At 38.4% G+C, this 18,848-nt stretch overlaps 1 protein-coding gene across 1 annotated transcript in view; it reads right to left on the bottom strand.

The window, feature by feature from the left end:
* Positions 1 to 2,700: 2,700 nt before the first annotated feature.
* Positions 2,701 to 18,848, bottom strand: part of LOC146321714 (uncharacterized) — a 31,227-nt gene continuing 15,079 nt past the window's right edge. The window contains 17 exon segments of the mRNA XM_084725853.1: positions 2,701 to 2,997; positions 3,220 to 3,245; positions 5,228 to 5,257; positions 5,420 to 5,555; positions 6,239 to 6,367; positions 6,451 to 6,701; positions 6,810 to 7,024; positions 7,200 to 7,273; positions 7,389 to 7,430; positions 8,535 to 8,542; positions 8,916 to 9,198; positions 14,284 to 14,327; positions 14,719 to 15,001; positions 15,639 to 15,667; positions 16,013 to 16,301; positions 17,327 to 17,370; positions 18,496 to 18,784. Of these exon segments, the coding sequence (XP_084581979.1) occupies positions 2,701 to 2,997; positions 3,220 to 3,245; positions 5,228 to 5,257; positions 5,420 to 5,555; positions 6,239 to 6,367; positions 6,451 to 6,701; positions 6,810 to 7,024; positions 7,200 to 7,273; positions 7,389 to 7,430; positions 8,535 to 8,542; positions 8,916 to 9,198; positions 14,284 to 14,327; positions 14,719 to 15,001; positions 15,639 to 15,667; positions 16,013 to 16,301; positions 17,327 to 17,370; positions 18,496 to 18,784 (2,469 nt within the window).

Raw genomic sequence — 18,848 nt, forward strand, 5'->3', positions numbered from 1 at the left:
CCTGAAAGAGAAAAAAATAATTGCACCTATAGACATATAGATTTTTTAAACAGAAAAAAATAACCGTAAAAGCAAGAGGAGCTTGTTTGCTTTTAATCTTTTGTGGCAGAACAGGAAGTCTCATATATGTGGACCTGGAGGTCTGCAGTTGGACTCTCTTGGAAGAGACTGATGTTGTTGTTCTTGTGAGGACAGTCTCAGCATATGAGCACGACTTGAAGCGAAATTTTACAAGAACAAATGGTCAAAATACCACATCTTTCCATGGACTCCACCATCAGATGACAAAAAGTCAATGTGTAGAAAATTAATTAAATTAACTGGCCAGAGACTGTGTTTTCTACAGAGGTTAAATATTTTTTAATACTGATAGAAAACTGACAATATTGTACAGATCTTCCATTGCGACTGTTTCAGTCTCTCACTGTAAAAAGAAGTTTTTACTCTGAAAGAGCTGAAGGTGCAAACAAGTGTGATGCAACATGTGGTTGTCATTTATTTATTAACATGTCCCTGATTAAAAGGGTTCGAAAGAGAAAAAACAAACAAACACAGAATAGCAGATGGAGGATAAAACAGCTGTTGATGCACCACTATACTCAAAAGCTAAAGACACACATAACAATTAAGGGGATTTATCACAGATTTCAAAATACAAAACATATTAAATGACCATCATACAGTATAAAACAGCTGTTATTGTTGTTATCTGATCAATTCAAAGGACACAGTACATTCATATGCAGGCAGTGTATTTGTACAGGACCTTTCAACAACAAGGCACTTCTTCAAAGTGCTTCATGTAAGATATCAAAAGCTTTAAGAAAAATATACAGTAAAAATGTTGTAACATCGATATAAAAAGACAACTGGATTATAAGACAAAATAAAACTGAATAAAACAGACTAAACATAGGAATAAAAAGATACATAAAGGCAAATATTGTATGTAATTAATCCACAACAATACTCAAAGACTTATCTTTTTTCATTCCCAAAACTGAGGCAAGCAGGTATTTTAAGATCTCTGTTTCTCTTTTCCTCCAGAACTCAAGCAAAACAAAAGTGATTCATAAAAACAGGGAAAAAAAGAAAAGACAACACTGTTTATATTCTGCTTTAATAAAGTATTAGAACACCTTCTGGGTCACCGTTTTCAAATGTGTTCACCTGATCAGTTCTGTGAACTATCATCGTGTTTTTTTCTGATATATTTGTTGATCACTTTTACAGGCAACATGAAATACTGTTATGGGCGTCCATTTCTTCAACAAAGGATGTTTTAACCTGATCTTAAGTTTTATAAACTGGTTAATATATTTAAAATTTTGTCAAGACTGTAAAACAGTTTTAATTGTTAAAATTAGTTCTAATAATTTTATATGTCTTCTTAAAAAACTCAGGAAAAATGTTTAGACATTCAAATTCCCTCGTCTTTCTCTGTGTTAAAGGTGACAGTATCATCAGTTTATTGAAGAAAACATTTCAGTTGTTGCTCAAGAGATAAATCTGAATACAGCCTCAGGCCTGTGACAGCTTTATTATGATGTATTATGAATTTGGGTTTGTATCATATTTTCTCAGTTTAAGGCACAGATGATTTTAATGAGAGTTGTGTTGTGTGATGTGTCTCATTTCCTGGATCCGTGCAGACTGATTCTATGAAGAGAGAGTAAATAAAACCAAATCAGTGACATCAGATCATGATCAACTCTGAACTGTTCATCAGTTGGTTTTTAAGAAAATCAAATTAAACAACATAAATGACACTAAAATCTGCTCAAAAGTGAAGCCTAGAGCCACTCTGTGAGGCTGTATGTTGGCACAGCTAAAAATGAATTTAAAATCACAGAATGATGTTTATGTTACATGTTATTATGGTTTGAAGTATCTCAACATGTCAAGCTGATGCTTCTGAAGCTGCAACACAATGAATAAAAAATCAAAAAGCAGCCAAATTCAGACTGTGGACAAAATGTTTGCTTTGTTCTAATAAACCAGAACATGTAGGTAAATAACTGAGGCCAATGTTAGACTAACGTTGCTTCATCTGTCTGTTGAAGTGACAGCTTTTTGTCATTTAGAAAAACTGAGTCTGTTACATGACAGGAAGTCATTTCATCTTTATTTCCTCACAGGCTGTATGTAAAGCAGTTTTCTGGATTTTCATTATTTATAATTCATTATCATGTAGTTGGTGTGAATGAAACTTTAAAACAGGTAGTGCAAGTCTGATGATTATTGTATTTTGTTTTCTTGTCATTCATTCATTTTGATAAACTTACGTAACATAGAAAATAGTAATAAACCTTTAATCCTGAAAACCCCTTCAGTTTTTATAATTTAGTTAATTTTTTAAATACCAAATCTGCTCTTAGTAACCTTCCCTTGATTGATTTAATTTCATCAAACTAGAGTCTCATCACTGAGTTTCACTGTTACTGTAGACAACATATTTTACTAAGTAACATTTACACTGAAGACTATACAGCAAACAGTAGTTTGATAATCACATCTATGTAATACAATAATGCTACTATATTTTAAATAAATATATTCAAAAGTTACATGAGACTTTTGTCAAAATGTATTTTCTGTGCAGAATTACAGACCAAATCCTACATACAAAGTTTCTGATTCATAATTTAACCAGAACCTTTACTGGTCAAATGGTTGAACTAATTAAGCCACAGCTATGTTTTAACAGTTACCTCGGGATCCTGAGCTGATGTTTCACAACATCTGCACCAGATCATTCCTGTTGATTTTCTTGAAAACCTTCTTGGTCAGCTCCACAGACTCGTGGCTGTAGGTCTGCAACATCAGATCCACCAGGTCTAAGATGTCTCCACTGTCCAGCCGGCTCCTTGGGATGCATGGGAGACCTGCCAGGATGTCTGGTTCCCGCAGGAACCACTTGAATTCTTTGAACTCCTCCTGTTTCAGATATCCCAGTGTATTCCAAAGACTCTCTCTGTCTGTTGTGGTTGTTGCTGCCTGATGAATTCAAAGTGAATAAACAAACAGATCTGATTTGACTTTGATGGTGGAATTTGCTGAGAAACAAACCTAAATGCAGCATCAGTTGTGTGAGAACCATCCAATTTTAATCATGAGTTTTTTCACATCATACTATTAAATACTGGATTATTATCAACCTGCATCTCATTGAATGAAAGCTGTGTTGTATAAAGTCAGACTGACGTGACTTTAACTCACCTTTTGCATCAGTGAAGACAGGTGCTCTGAGGAGGAAGGAAAGAAAACATGTTGCATGAATAATTAATTCAACATCTGATTAGAAACATTTTGTATCAGACCATCTTGATTCATAAAGATTTACAGTACAAAGAGTTTTATTTCAAAATGATCAACAAACCAAATGCAGTCTTGAATCTATCACTCCTTACTTGTTGTGATAAGATACCATCTGTTAGATTTCACATGAAAGTGCAGGAAAATCTGTGCTTCTCCGTTGACTCTCAGACTTTGAGCTCACAGTCAGCACACATCAAGTTGGTGATCACAGTACACACATTTTTAGTGGTTCAGGGAGCTTTTTCCTAATTGATTCCAATGAGTCTGGAGTAGAGGTGACCCAGCATCAGTATTTCAGGCTGATGAAAAATAAAGCCAATCAGTTGCAGATCCCGTCTATATTGAACTCTACTATGTTTGGTCCATCCTTGGCTTCCGATTGATCAGAGTGATCCAAGTTAGCAAAATACACTAAGACAAAAACAAGCCTTTATTTGATAGGACATCTTGAGATACACAGGAAATGGGGCAGAAGGGGAGAATCATGCAGCAAAGGGCCTGACGCTGACTTATGGCCACTGCCAATAACTCTTACATGGGACATATGCTACTCTGACTGCTGTACTTCACTGTTAAACAACCATTATTGCAGATGAAAAACTACCTGACATGACTGAAACAGAGATCTTGTTCACGGACGAGGTTATGTATTACATTTTATTCTGTCGCTTTTCTCGTGCTCTGACGTATCTAATGCAGCCCGAATTTTTCCAGAAGATACAACTAGTAATAGGAAATGCACCATTACCTTGAATAAATCATGGAATATAAGTACACAACTCAACAAAATATGTAACAGAAATCTTGTGCTTTAAGACATTTCAGTAGAGAAATGTTACATGATGTAGCTTTAAGTCCATTTCACCAATTTCAGTAGTCAGAACAACTTACTTGCTCTTTTTCATAGTCAGTGATACAACTCCTTTTTTTCTAGATTAGAGCCCTTCATTTGTCCTCTGTTTTAAGGAAATATGCAAACTTGCAATACACAGAATGCAGATATTCATGTCACGCGGAGTGTGAAAGGTTTGAATATGAAACTTAAAAATCGGCAACAAATATTCTGTATTTTGGTTTATTTTTTTGTCGCAGGTGTGAAAAGTTCTGTAGAGTAAAATAAGAAATGAAGGCAGGCATGCTTTAGGGCAGAGCTACTGTGCAATTCACAGGTCATTCTTAGTGAGTCTGTCCAGCCCAGCAAAGAGGGCTCATGAAACTGTAGACTGCTGTAGATTATAGAATGTGACTGGTATTTAAGACAGAGTGGGTACAGCATGTCAGAAGCAACATCATTTAACTGCATAATTCTAATCATTATAACATAATATTTATTTAATGTGAGCCAGTAATGGTTTTAGATTAGATTTGCTGTTATTTAAGATGGAGAAATGTATTATGTATGTATAAAAGACGACATTTATACAAACATTTACAGCAGGCATGAGAGTACACCTTAAAAAAAAGGAAAAATACGTTGAACTTTATACAGAGTAAAAGGCATATGCATGACATGTATTATATAAAATATATAAAATACTGACTGATGAACTCTACCGTTCACTATTACTGAGTGTCTTTTGCAATTTTAAGTTCTTTCAAATCAAACATATTCTTGGAGCTGCATTTATAACATTTTTTGACTCAAACATAGCTGAACTATGTCATGTAATATGCTACTTCAGTGCACCTTAAGAACAAATGTTAATGGGAACACTAAAGGAAATTGCAGCTGAATAGTTAATATCCAGGAATTCACATTATAAATCCTACCATTCACTATCTGTGCAAAAACAAAATGGCTACAATTTAGCACACTGATCACCATATAAGGTCAACAAAGTCTTGTATCTTGTGACTCTGAAATCCAAAGTAAAATTCTTCTAAACACGTCTGATTTGAAATGTCTTACCCTGTATCTGAGCAGCACTTTGGTATTCATCTGAAACACAAAAACTGCAGAGGTTACAAAAATATGAACATGTAGCTGATGTATTGCCTTAATCTAACAGTAGACATCTGTTTTACAAATGATGCATAACTTAAAAAAAAAAAAAACTGGTACACAGGCAGTGCAGATAGATTCTTGTTGTATTATACCGACCTTTTCGAATCTCACGGGTCCATATTGGTGCACATTCGTTTTTTTGTGTGAGGCTGAGTGTGAAGTTTCTGTCTGGATTTTCAATGTACACTTCGAAGAAATTTGGGTCTCTGCTTTCATATCTGAGCTTTAAGTTCTGGAAAAGAAATGAAATAAACTGTAATAATAACAACAACAACAACAACAACAACAATAATAATAATAATAATAATAATACAAGAAAGCTTATCTTTAACATTGGGACACCCATGGGAAAATGGAGCAACACATTATAGCTACACAATCGAAATATTGTCGAAATAACAGTCAAGGTCAAGTGCAATATCCAAAATGCAGGAGCTGCAGTTTACTGATAAGGATTAAATATGTGATAAAACAGGATTATAATAATGTACTGCAGTGCTGCAGAGATGCCCTGACCTACAAATCTTGTTCCTCAGCTGTAAGAAAAGATGAAGATGGTAAAGCAAAACATCAAATGCCATATAAGAAGTGGAGAGTACTGCCATGACCTGCTGTACGTACACGTCAAAACGTGGCCTACCTTGATCAAAAAGCATCTCAGTAAGTCAGTTACTTGATTATTAACTGTAATATAATTGCTGTTTTGAAAATTGTAATCCCTTACTTAAGATGTGACTATATGTTGCTTTTACAGGTGCTCCAGCAACAGCTTGTAACTATCTTCAAAGTTTTGTTTTATAGACAAGCACATAGCATATCTAAGTCCATGAAACTAGTAAGTTGAAAGCTGACAGAGGTTACAGCAGGTACAGAGGTTAGAAACTCATTTATGAACTCCACAGATTCAAACCATACTTCAGGAGAAATTTTTGCACCATCCAAATCTGCTGTTAGGGTGAAACGATCACGCATTTTCAGAGACTTCTCTGGATGTGGCTTTCGGATCACTTTGTATCCATAGGATGATTCCCTCTTGTCCATTGCCTGTAGGAAAAAAACAAACAGGGTTACAGTAGCCAACACTGTTGTTTGTGATTGGCATTGGTGACAGTAAGATATGTAATAACCTGTTGTAACCCAGGATCACGTGGGATCAGGTAAACATGGAGCGTCAAGAACGCTGTGTTGGTTTTATATATTAACACGTTACAATTTATTTTCAGTGGAATGCCAGCTTTTATCAGAACTGCTCTTGGAGAAAAAACAGGGTCAGTTAACTTGACATGGGATGGTGTGACCACAGACACTTCTTCCACAACGTCTCCACAGTCGTCTACGTGTAGGACTGCAAACTGGTCGGCTAACTTAGGGTTGTCATCTGCACAAAATGAAAGCACACAGCAAGGAGTAAATGACAGTTGTGTCCAACTTATGAGACAATTAATAAGTTCATGCATTCTTTATTATTTTATTTAAGTTTACTCACCTATGCAGATCCAGTGTGGCAGGTACACTTCATCTAACTTCCCAGCAGTGACTGTGATGTCCATTAGAGGACCTGCAGGCATGTATTGTAAGTTCTCCATCCTCTCCCTAGGTTCCTCCCAAGAACAAAACTGGTATTTAAAACTGACCTTTTCATTATTGGCCCAGCGCAAACCAGAGATGCTGCATTCAAAGCTTCCCGTTTTAGATTGTAGGCTAAGTAGTGGAAAAGAAAACAAGTGTGTTTGAGTTTATGAACAATGAAACTGTAATAATTGGAACAATAAAGTGATGTAAATTATGAGTGTGTGCCTTCAGTTTATTTAGTGTGAAATGTATTGTCCTATAGCTCAAATTTGCTGTAACACAGTATTTACAATCTTATATTTACCTGTAAGTTGTAGCCTCATCTGTGTCTGTGATGATCACTTCAGGTTCAAGTTTAGTCCAGTCACTGGAGTCCTGCTGCAGAGGACAATCATTTTTACAATTAAGTGAAAATTTGTCTTTTTGCAAGATCACATAAATGGACAAATAAATGAATGATAAACTGAACAAATGAATTAATGTAAGGGATTACCTTTATGTTTCCACCACCACCAAGCTCCAAACTTTTTGGAGACTGATCTGAAGACACATAGGATTTTTTTAAGGGATGTTACGTTGATTTATAAAATCATCTGATAACTTTCCATATGTTTTGCTGGTGCTACATAACTCTGCTCTACTGTGAAAGAAATATGTAACAGTAAGTGGTGTAGTATTGAAATATGAAGTGTAAAGTAAGTGTAAAGTGTTGATCCTGCTATATACAGTGCTTTTACAGAATTGTAAGAAACCCAGGTAGTCAGAGTTACATGGGGAATAGTAGGACACATTAACAAGCAGTGTAGTTGTGTAGTTACTGGAAAGCTGGGTGTTATTGCAGAAGATCAGCAACCACGTTTCTCCCCAGGGATTTTGACACCATGCCGTTCTCATTTTATTGGTAGTACTGACAGATGATGCTGTGTTGGCCCTGACTTTTTTTGTTGCTGTGTGTCTGTGTTGAAGCAGACTAACAGTGTGACAGACAGACAGATGATGTCTGAATGTGATCCGTCAAATAAAAAACAAAATATTTAGACTTCTTGAGGCTTCTTGGTCTTAGTTTGAGTTTCAGTGAGTTATTTTAAATGTGAGGATGCGTCGCTCTGTGTAATAATCTCAGCTTTTACTTTCCCTGTCTGCAGTCTTCTGTTATGCACATGTGTGCTTGTAAAAAGCAGATTAGAAACTTGGTTACTTGTGTACATGGTGGAGAAATCTCTGTTCTCCATCAGAAATCTAGCTGGGAAAATAATGGTTTCTCCAACCCCCAACCCCAATTACAGAAACTAGACATTATATTTACATGATGTTTAAGAAATCAGTTTACTGGAGAAACCCGAGTGTAACCTGGTTAGAAGAACATGTGAATACAATAACAGTCAACATCAAGTTCCAAAAACCAAAGGGGGAATGCAAAAATTCTGAAAACTTATGAGCCTGACATGGGAACGTAGAATGGAAAGAACTCAATTGTTCTCATGAAAAATGCAGAAATTATTTGGTAGTGCACATTTTCTTTTCCTAAATCACAAATAACATTCACTCCCAGTGTATTTGCTGCAGAAATCTCAGAGATATTGATCTTAAATAAAAATAATTTTAAATAATTTTTTTGTGCAAATTCATGACTTTAAACTGAAGGACCTCTGTGATTTTACATCAAAGACAGAGGGATTTGTCTTCTGGAGACCATCAAAGTCTGTACACAATTTAATGGACATCCATCCAGTATTTGTTGAGATATTTCGGTCTGGACCAAACTGGAGCACCGAGCAACAGACACACTGACATTATCATCCATGGAGCTGCTAACATGCTAAAACACTGACTGATCTAGACTGAGTGAGTTTAGTGATTAGACAGCATGTAGTGGATGATTCTAGATAACATTCAAAACAAACACACAAATTCAAATGGCTGCCTGACTGTCAAGATTTTGAATTAAGAAAAAAACAAAGTAAAATAATACAGACCAAACTTGATATTTGAATTATATTGGCTTTTTTTCACAACTTACCTTCAGATCCTGAGCTGATGTCTGACAACCTCTGAACCAGATCTTTCCTGTTCATCTTCTTTAAAATCTCTCTGGTCACCTCCACAGACTGTTGGCCATAGATCTCCTCCATCAGTTTCACAATTTCAACTCTGCCTGCCAGCTCCATTCTGTGTCCCGGGATTCTTGGGAATTCCTTAATTTTAGTGTACTGCAGGACATGCTTGAATTTCTCAAGATCCCCATCACTGAAATCTTCCAGTGTTTCCAAAAGCTTCTTCTGAAGTGATGTCATGGTCATTCCCTGATGGATTCAACATGATCAGTGGACATTTATGTAATAGTTCCACTGTAGTGATTAATTCTTTTATGTCAGTGTACAAGTAACATTTAAGTCATGAAAGTATTTTAACGACTAACATTAACCAGCAATCATACATTTAATGAAAACTAATTTTTAGATGAATATAAAACATGTCTTCATTTCTGTAGCATCATCACAACACAGTATGATTCATTTAATTTATTTATATAAACTGGTTATTAGCTGTGTTTGGTAAATTGTGTCTGATGCAACATTACTCACTGTCTGGAGCAGTTTAGGCTCATGTTCCTCTGAGGAAGAAGAAAATTCTCTCCAGCCTTGAAGCTCAGGCAGCACTGAACCTACATGAACACAAGACAAGAGCAACATTTTAATTTGACAATGATAAGCTACGACGAGTCGCCCACTGTAAATTAGTCAGCTGTTTATAACTGTCCATTGTCTGTCAATGTCAAGCTAAGCCTCTTATCCTGACAACAAAAGCAAACGGCTGTGAAAATACACACTCTGGAGTTGAGGTTCATTGACTGTCTGTCTTACTGCCTGGCAGACTCCATTAAACATGTGGCTCAGTTTAACCATTATAAACATGAACTCCTTCTAAAATATTATAAATGATTTTTTATGACTCATAAACAGACACTCATTCAGTAAATATTTAGCATAATTTAGCTCCATGTAAGGTGAATAAATGTTTCCTTAATCTCTGATGACATATTAAGGTCATTCTATGACCCAGGGCAACAAATATGTTTCATATTTCTCCTTTAAGTCTAAATGACTCCAATACAAAAGCCCTACAAAAAAAATATTAGCTTCACAGGAATTATAATGTTCGAACTGTGTCAAAATATATCATTTACAATGCTGTAAAAGGATAATATTCAGTGTGTCAGAGATGTGTTGATTCAAGTCAATGGTCATCTTTGAAGTCAAAGTATTTGGTCTCAGAGAGGCTCCATTCAACTCAGTGATTTCTGCAGGCAAAGTAATAAATGTGGTCTTGTTGCATTTAGAGATGAAACAGTCTGAAAATTTCATGCCATAACTATAGGGACCAAAATAATCACAGCTATCATTATTATCCCTGTTTTGTTAAAATGTGCTGAACATGTTAATAAAGTACTGATGTGCACAGTGAAATCATTTTACCAGCTTTTTTAAAAAAATTTAATGGTTTGAAATGACATCATGTCCTTTGTGATGTCAGTGTTTTCACTGACAAAACAAGCCCAACACCCCACAGCGCAGTCATCCAACATTTGAAACCATAATGCTAATCATTTGGAAGTTATCATGGTTGTTGTGAAACTGATTATCATTTCATCCCTACTTGAATTAATCCCTCCTTTTTTTCATATTTCTCATTGATGATCAAATAAAGTCCATCCATCCATCCATTTTCTTCCACTCATCCGGGGCCGGGTCGCGGGGGCAGCAGTCTAAGCAGGAATGCCCAGACTTCCCTCTCCCTGGACACTTCCTCCAGGTCTTCCGGGAGTATCCCAAGGCGTTCCCAGGCCAGCTGAGTGATATAGTCACTCCAGCATGTCCTGGGTCTTCCCCGGGGCCCCCATCCAGTGGGGCATGCCCGGAACACCTCCCCAGGGAGGCGTCCAGGAGGCATCCGATATAGATGCTCGAGCCACCTCAGCTGGCTCCTCTCGACGTGGAGGAGCAGCGGCTCTACTCCAAGCTCCTCCCGGGTGACAGAGCTCCTCACCCTATCTCTAAGGGAGCGCCCCACCACCCTGCTTAGGAAACTCATTTCAGCTGCTTGTATCCGAGATATTGTTCTTTCGGTCATGACCCAAAGTTCATGACCATAGGTGAGGTTAGGAACGTAGATTGACCGGAAAATCAAGAGCTTCACCTTTCGGCTCAGCTCCTTCTTTCCCACGACAGGCCAGTGCAACGACCACATTACTGTTGCCACCGCACCAATCCATCTGTCAGTCTCGGGCTCCATCCTCCCCTCACTTGTAAACACGACCCCAAGATACTTGAACTCCTCCACTTGAGGCAGGGCCTCTCCTCCGACCCGGAGGGAGCAAGCCACCTCTTTCCAGTTGAGAACCATGGCCTTGGACTTGGAGGTGCTGATTATCATCCCAGCCACTTCGCACTCGGCTGCAAACCACCCCAGTACATGCTGAAGGTCCTGGTTCGAAGGAGCCAACAGGACAACATCATCTGCAAAAAGCAGAGATGAGAACCTGTGGTCCCCAAACTGGACTCCCTCCGGCCCCTGGCTGTCCATAAAAATAATGAAAAGAACTGGTGACAAAGGGCAGCCCTGCCGGAGTCCAACATGCACCGGGAACAGGTCTGACTTACTGCTGGCAATGCAAACCAAGCTCCTGCTCTGGTCATACAGAGACCGTATGGCCCTTAGCAGAGGGCCCCAAACTCCATACTCCCGAAGCACCTCCCACAGAATGCCACAAGGTCCATGGTCAAATGCCTTCTCCAAGTCCACAAAACACATGTAGACTGGTTGGGCAAACTCCCATGAACCCTCAAGCACCCTGCGGAGGGTATAGAGCTGGTCCAGTGTTCCACCACCAGGACGAAAACTGTATTGTTCCTCCTGGATCCGAGGTTCGACTATTGGCCGAATTCTCCTCTCCAGTATCCTGGAATAGACTTTACCAGGGAGGCTGAGGAGTGTGATCCCCCTATAGTTGGAGCACACCCTCTGGTCCCCCTTCTTAAATAGAGGGACCACCACCCCGGCCTGCCAGTCCAGAGGCACTGTCCCCAACTGCCACACAACGTTGCAGAGGTGTGTCAACCAAGACAGCCCTACAACATCCAGAGACTTGAGGTACTCAGGGCAGATCTCATCCACCCCCGCTGCCTTGCCACCAATGAGCTTCCAAACTACCTCAATGACTTCAGCCCGGGTGATGAATGAATCAACCTCTGGGTCCTGGATCAGACCTCTTCCTCTACGGAAGGCGTGTCAGTGGGACTGAGGAGATCCCCAAAGTATTCCTTCCACTGCACAACAATATCCCCAGTCGAAGTCAACAGCTCCCCACCACAGCTGTAAACAGTGTTGGCAGGGCACTGCTTCCCCCTTCTGAGGCACCGGATGGTTTGCCAGAATCTTTTTGAGGCTGACCGGTAGTCCTCCTCCATGGCCTCCCTGAACTTTTCCCATAGTCGGGTTTTTGCTTCCGCAACTGCCCGGGCCGCAGCATGCTTGGCCTGCCAGTACCTGCCGGCTGCTTCATGAGTCCTATGAGTCAACCAAGCTCGATAAGACTCCTTCTTCAGCCTGACGGCATCCCTTACCTCCGGTGTCCACCACCGGGTTCGGGGATTGCCGCCACGGCAGGCACCGGAGACCTTACGGCCACAGCTCCAAATGGCCACGTCAACAATGGAGGTGGAGAACATAGTCCAAGGCGACGACCCTCTTGTTCACCGGGAAAAACTCCAGCACATGGCGGCTGAGCTGGGGGGCTATAAGCAAGCCCACACCAGCCCACCGCCTCTCACCGTGGGCAACTCCAGAGTAGAAAAGAGTCCAGCCTCTCTCAAGGAGTTGGGTTCCAGAGCCCCAACTGTGCGTGGAGGTGAGCCCAACTATCTCTGGTGGGTACCGCTCAACCTCCCGCACTACCTCAGGCTCCTTCCCCCCCAGCGAGGTGACATTGCATGTCCCCACAGTCAGATTCCATGTCCTGGGGTTGGGTCGTCGGGGCCCCTGCCCACGACTGCCACCCAAACAACACTGCATCGGCCCCTTCTGAGCCCTCCCACGGGTGATGGGCCTACGGGAAGGCGGGCCCACATTGCTCGTTTGGGCTGGGCCCGACCGGGTCCTGTGGGCAAAGACCCGGCCACCAGGTGCTCGCCTGCGAGCCCCAACCCCAGGCCTGGCTCCAGGGTGGGGCCCCAGTAACGCCAATCCGGGCGATGTAAACGACCCTGATCTTTCACTATTCACTGGGGGGCAATGGAACTGCTCTTAGTCTGATCCGTCACCTAGGATCTGTTTGTTTTGGGAGACCCTACCAGGGGCTATAAGCCCACGACAACATAGCTCCTAAGATCATTCAGGTTCTCAAACCCCTCCACCACGATAAGGGGGTGGTTCAAGGAGGGGCAAATAAAGTTTGAACCCAATCAAATGTTTTTACTATGAATTATCAAATCTTTTAATGAGACACATATTAATTTTTCAAGTGGCAGTTTGTGTGTTTTTTCTCTGACCTTTGAGTCGTGAGCTGATCTCTGACAACCTCTTCAGCAGATCAGTCCTCTTCATGTCCCTGAAAACCTCCTCAGTCACCTCCACAGACTGCTGGCCACAGGTCTGCACCATCCGATCCACTAGTAGATGTACACTGTCTGGACGGTCCAGTTGTCTCAGTGAGATTTGTGGGAGGCTCCTCTGGAAGCACGTGAACGGCAGTAACCTCCTGAATTTCTGGATCTCCTTGGGACTCAAATCACTGAGTGTTTCCAAAAGAATCTGTTCAACTGCTTTCTTTGCTGCTGCCTGAAAAATTCAAAGGATACATTAATCCAAGTTTAAATTTCTTGACTGGAATGGTTAAGATTTATTTCTTTGCCTTTTATCTGTGTTTTAGACATCGAGTGTTGTGTTACAATATGTATGTTACATTTTTTCTGCATAATCACTCAACACAATCATACACTTGGTCATTTCTATTCTATTGATTAGTTTTATATTGTCTCATTTACAAACACAAATTATTATATGTGAACTCATTTCTTTAGCAACATCAAAGCACAAGATGATTCCCTTTGTCCTTTTACCCTTTAATTCCTGTAAACTATCACCTGATCTAACACAACAGATTCTTGTTTGTGTGGCTCAAATAAACCTTTTGACTTTTTATTTCACATTCAGCATTTCTATCAAATATCAGTGATGGAAAACATTATTATTAAAAAGCTCCACATTAACACTGAGAATCATTCAAGAAAAACATTTGGTTTAGTTTAATCATTTATAATATTCAAGATGAGGATGTTTTCAGCCTGAAACTACTGAATGAAAGCTGTGATGTGTAAAGTCAGACTCACTCTCTCAAACTGTGCATGTCGATGTTCATCAACAGAGTGTTCGTCTGAGGAGAAAAGAAAGTTGAGATGACTCTGAAAATTCTAATCTAATCAATAATCTTTAATAAGGCCAAACTGATTTAAAAGCAAATACAGTAAAGCAACAAAATGACACATTATAAACACCTGCACAGTGTGAAGTATTACAAAGTCCTGCAACAAATACTAAACTCATTAAACTTAACATTCAGGTTTTGTTGAGACTGTGAGAGTTACTGATTTAATTATTTTATTAATGATTTGTCAATTTTTATATTCAACAATGATGATGACACAGAGCTTGAACTTAAGCAAATTTACTTTTGTTAATATGAATTATAAAAATGTTTAATAAATACGATTAGACATTTATGAGACACAGATGTAATGTGACCACTTTTGTCTTCTTTGTCTTACCTTTGAGTTCTGAACTGGGCTTTGACAACCTCTGAACCAGATCAGTCCTGTTCATGTTCATGTAAACCTCCCTGGTTAACTCCACAGACTGTTGGCCGAAGGTCTGCACCATCTGATCCACTATTTTTACTCTGTCTGCTGTGTGTCCCATCATCCATGGGATGTTTGGGAGTTCCTTCTGGCAGAAAAACTGGAGGAACCTCTTGAAATCCTTGAGTTCCTCATTTCTCAAATCATTCAGAGTTTTCAAAAGCAGCTGTTTAACAGCTGCTATTGTTGCAACCTGAAATAATCAATACATTCATGGGAAATATATTTAATCCAATGGAACAATAATAAATGTATGTCTTCACATCTTATCAATGTTAGTGTAGACGAGGCTGTTTTTGCTCGATAACTCAAGATATTGATTCATTTAACTGCTGTTGAATTGATTGCAGTGTGTTAAAATTTTATTTTTTTGATTAATATATTTGCTTTTGTTTGAGAAAAACAAAGTACAGAGCGAAAGATTTTCTTTTCCTTCCACTCTATAATAATTATAAATCAGTCAGAAAAATATTGTATCTCATCATATCATATCAATTCATATCACATCATATATAAAGGGGGCGTCCTGGTAGCTCAGTTGGTAGAGTGTGAACCCCACGTACTGAGGCTGAGTCATCTGCAGCGGCTGTGGGTTCAATTCTAGCCCAGCGCTCTTTGCTACGTGCCATCAACACACTCTGTGTATGACAAATAAGGCCATAAAGCACCCCCAAAAATATAAATGTTTATATATTATTTAATATATAAAGAACAATTCCAAAACTGCTCAGCCTGAATGTAGCTTCAGTTCTTTCATTTAATTAATTTTTAAGCTGCATCTGTTGAATGAAAGCTGTGTTGTATAAAGTCAGACGTGTGACATTACTCACTCTCTGGATCAGTGCAGAGTGCTGCTCATCTGAAAAGGAAAAAGCAACAAAAATCACTCGAGAGATTAATTTAACATGTCACACAAAACATTGTTATAAGACAATATTGCTCTCTAAAAATTTACAAAATTACAATTAAACCTCCTCAACAGAGACATATGAAATGTTATTTTCACCTCCTCTCCCAAAATATTTTTGATGCTTTACATTCATCCTAAAATATATTTTTTACACCAGATGATGTGTCTTTTTCTCTCATTATAAATCTTATTATTTATAATGTAAAAAGAAGAAGACATGGCTCATTAACCAATGAGATACAAGTTAAGGACCAGTTTCATGATTTCAAGATGTTTTTGTCTTTACTGTCTTACTTTTGGATCCTGAGCTGCTGTCTGACAACCTCTGAACCAGATCAGACCTCTTCATCTTCTTTAAAACCTTTTTAATCTTCTCCACAGATTGTTGGCCAAAGGTCTGCACCATTAAAAACACCATGTCCTGCATGTCTCTTGTCTCCTGCAGCATCCATAAGGTGTCTGAGTCATGTATGTCGCAGAGTGTTTCACTCAGTAGGACGTCCTTGAGCATCTTGAGCTCCCAACCACTCAAATCTTTCAGAGTTTCCAAAAGCAGCTCAATAACTGACATCAGCGTTTCCACCTGGTAAAATTAAAGGAAATGTTTATGGGGTCAAAGTTTAATTTCTCAGTTTGGATGATCACAGATTTTTCTGTTTACTTTTCATCAATATTAGTGTTTTAGAAATGTGGATGCAGTGAGAGTACATCAGCCAGATCACACAAAGTGGTTGATCACACACACCTATCTATCTATCTATCTATCTATCTATCTATCTATCTATCTATCTATCTATCTATCTATCTATCTATCTATCTATCTATCTCATTATTCAAAACATATTGGTTAATTAGCTGTATTGAGATAAATCCTCCACCTCAGACACCAGCTGTTGAAGTATACAGAGGGTGAGTCTAATGCAGCTAACATGAGCCATGCTACAACTGCTGCTGACCTGACAGCTACAGGTAAACACCAACGAGAGAAGACACAAAAAGATTCAATGAAATATGTGTAGTAGGGGGTCCCTGTACCGTCTCTGAGATGAGAATGATTTGAAAACTATTAGTGAATTATTATTGAATGAAAGCTGTATTGTTTATAGTAGTGCTGGAAATAAATAAATTGTCTTCATAATAATTTTTCAGTTAATCCATCAAGTTTGGTTTAATGAGTCAGAAAATTGTTATAAATCCCTGTGACAAAGACATTCAGTTCATAATGAAACAAAACAATTTATAATTTACAGCTGGAACCAGAGAATGTTGTTTGGTATTTTTTTTAGAATAAAATACTGAAACAATTAATCTCTTATCATCTCCCATCAACTGTCTTTTCATCACACTACACCTCACACTCATGCATACACACACCCTCACTACTGACTTCACTGATAACCACACCTCATTGTATTCTTACTTTATTTTATGTTTAATATTATCCTCTTTATTTAAATTTATTACTTATTACTATCCAGAGTCTCCCTCTCTTTTATCATGACTACAGACCCAGGTTGTGACAAATAACAGATTGATTTTCTGTCAATCAACTGATCAATTAATTGTTTCAGCTTTAGTTTAAAGTCAGACAGATGTGACAATACTCACTTTCTGCATCAGTGCAGGACAATGTTCATCCACAGAGTGTTTCTCTGCAGAGAGAGGAAAAATAAAAAGACTTATAAATGATTGATTTAACATCAGGCTTTATAATCAGACACTGTTAGACTGTAAGAATTATAGTTTGAAGGATTCATTACAAAATGTACAGAAAATCTGTTTAATATTAACGTCATAAAAATGAACCAGTTTCACCTGATGAACATGATTTTACATGTTATTAAACTCTGTTGAAATATCATAAACTGAAAACTAAATTAAAATAACTGCAGGACTTTATGAAACTTTATTCTGAGTTCAATTAGTAAACTATGTTATTTTGCTTCTTGTTATCAGTGTTTTAAGTGTCTTTACTTTTGATAGAGGTCCTACCTCCTCTGTGGTATTCACACCAAATGCTTCAGCTGATGTGATAATAATTGTACTTTTAAGAATATTTAATAATTCAACTTTAGGTGTGTGAACTGAAGGCAGGAGGAAGTCATGGTTACAGAGATCACAGAGGAAACCAATCAGAAAACACTGTAATAATCCACCATATACAGACTGTCTGTCTCCATAGTGGAGTTTAGTATAAATCAAATCAAAGTTTTACAAAAAGACAATTCAGCAAATTCATGTCAAATTATATTAATGACATCAGTCAAATTCCTATCAGGCCTTAGACAAGACTGATAATAATGATCTCAAAATGCACAAATTCACTGGAACAAAAACCTAACGAGAACATGTGAGCCAGTAAAGACAAATGTTTTCAAAGAAAAGATGCTGAGATCTTTGAAAACACAACATTTACTAAAAAGGACCAAAGTCAGCAGATTCATGATTCCCTCAGAACATCATTACTGTAAAGTCAAAATCCAAACCATTCATTTAGTTTTTCTGTATGTACAAGGAAACAGAGTTTGTTAAAACTGTCACTTCAAAGTTTAAATACTAATTTTACTGATTGGAGAACACATTCCCTTATTTTTAAGATGGCAGACAACTAACTCTGTGAACTTCTGATGTTCAGTTTTTCTTGAGACTGTTTGACATGTGTTGATTTAACTCACTGAGCTACAATTAATATTTTGCTCTACAAATTAAAAGGTTTATAAACATGTAAATGTATTTATTATCATAGATTAATGTGACAGTTGTCTTCTTCATCTTACCTTTGGGTCCTGAGCTGGTCTCTGACAGCCTCTGCACCACATCAGTCCTGTTCATGTCCATAAAAATCTCCCTGGTCACCTCCACAGACTGTTGACCACATGTCTTCATTATCTCATCCACCAGTGTCTCTGTCCAGTTTGCCCACTGCAGTCGTCTCCATGAGGTCTGTGGAAGGTTCCTCTGGAAGAACGTGAACTGCAGAAACCACTTGAAGTTCTTCAGCTCCTTGTAGCTCAAATCATTGAATGTTTCCAAAAGCAGCTCTTTAACAGCCCCCATTGTTGCCACCTGGAAAATTACAGTATGTTCATGAAGAAAATATATTATTTCTTCACTGGAAAAAATAAACATT

This window comes from Lutjanus erythropterus, chromosome 9 (assembly GCF_056507025.1).
Source record: "Lutjanus erythropterus isolate fLutEry1 chromosome 9, fLutEry1.hap2, whole genome shotgun sequence".
Lineage (NCBI taxonomy): Eukaryota > Metazoa > Chordata > Actinopteri > Lutjaniformes > Lutjanidae > Lutjanus > Lutjanus erythropterus.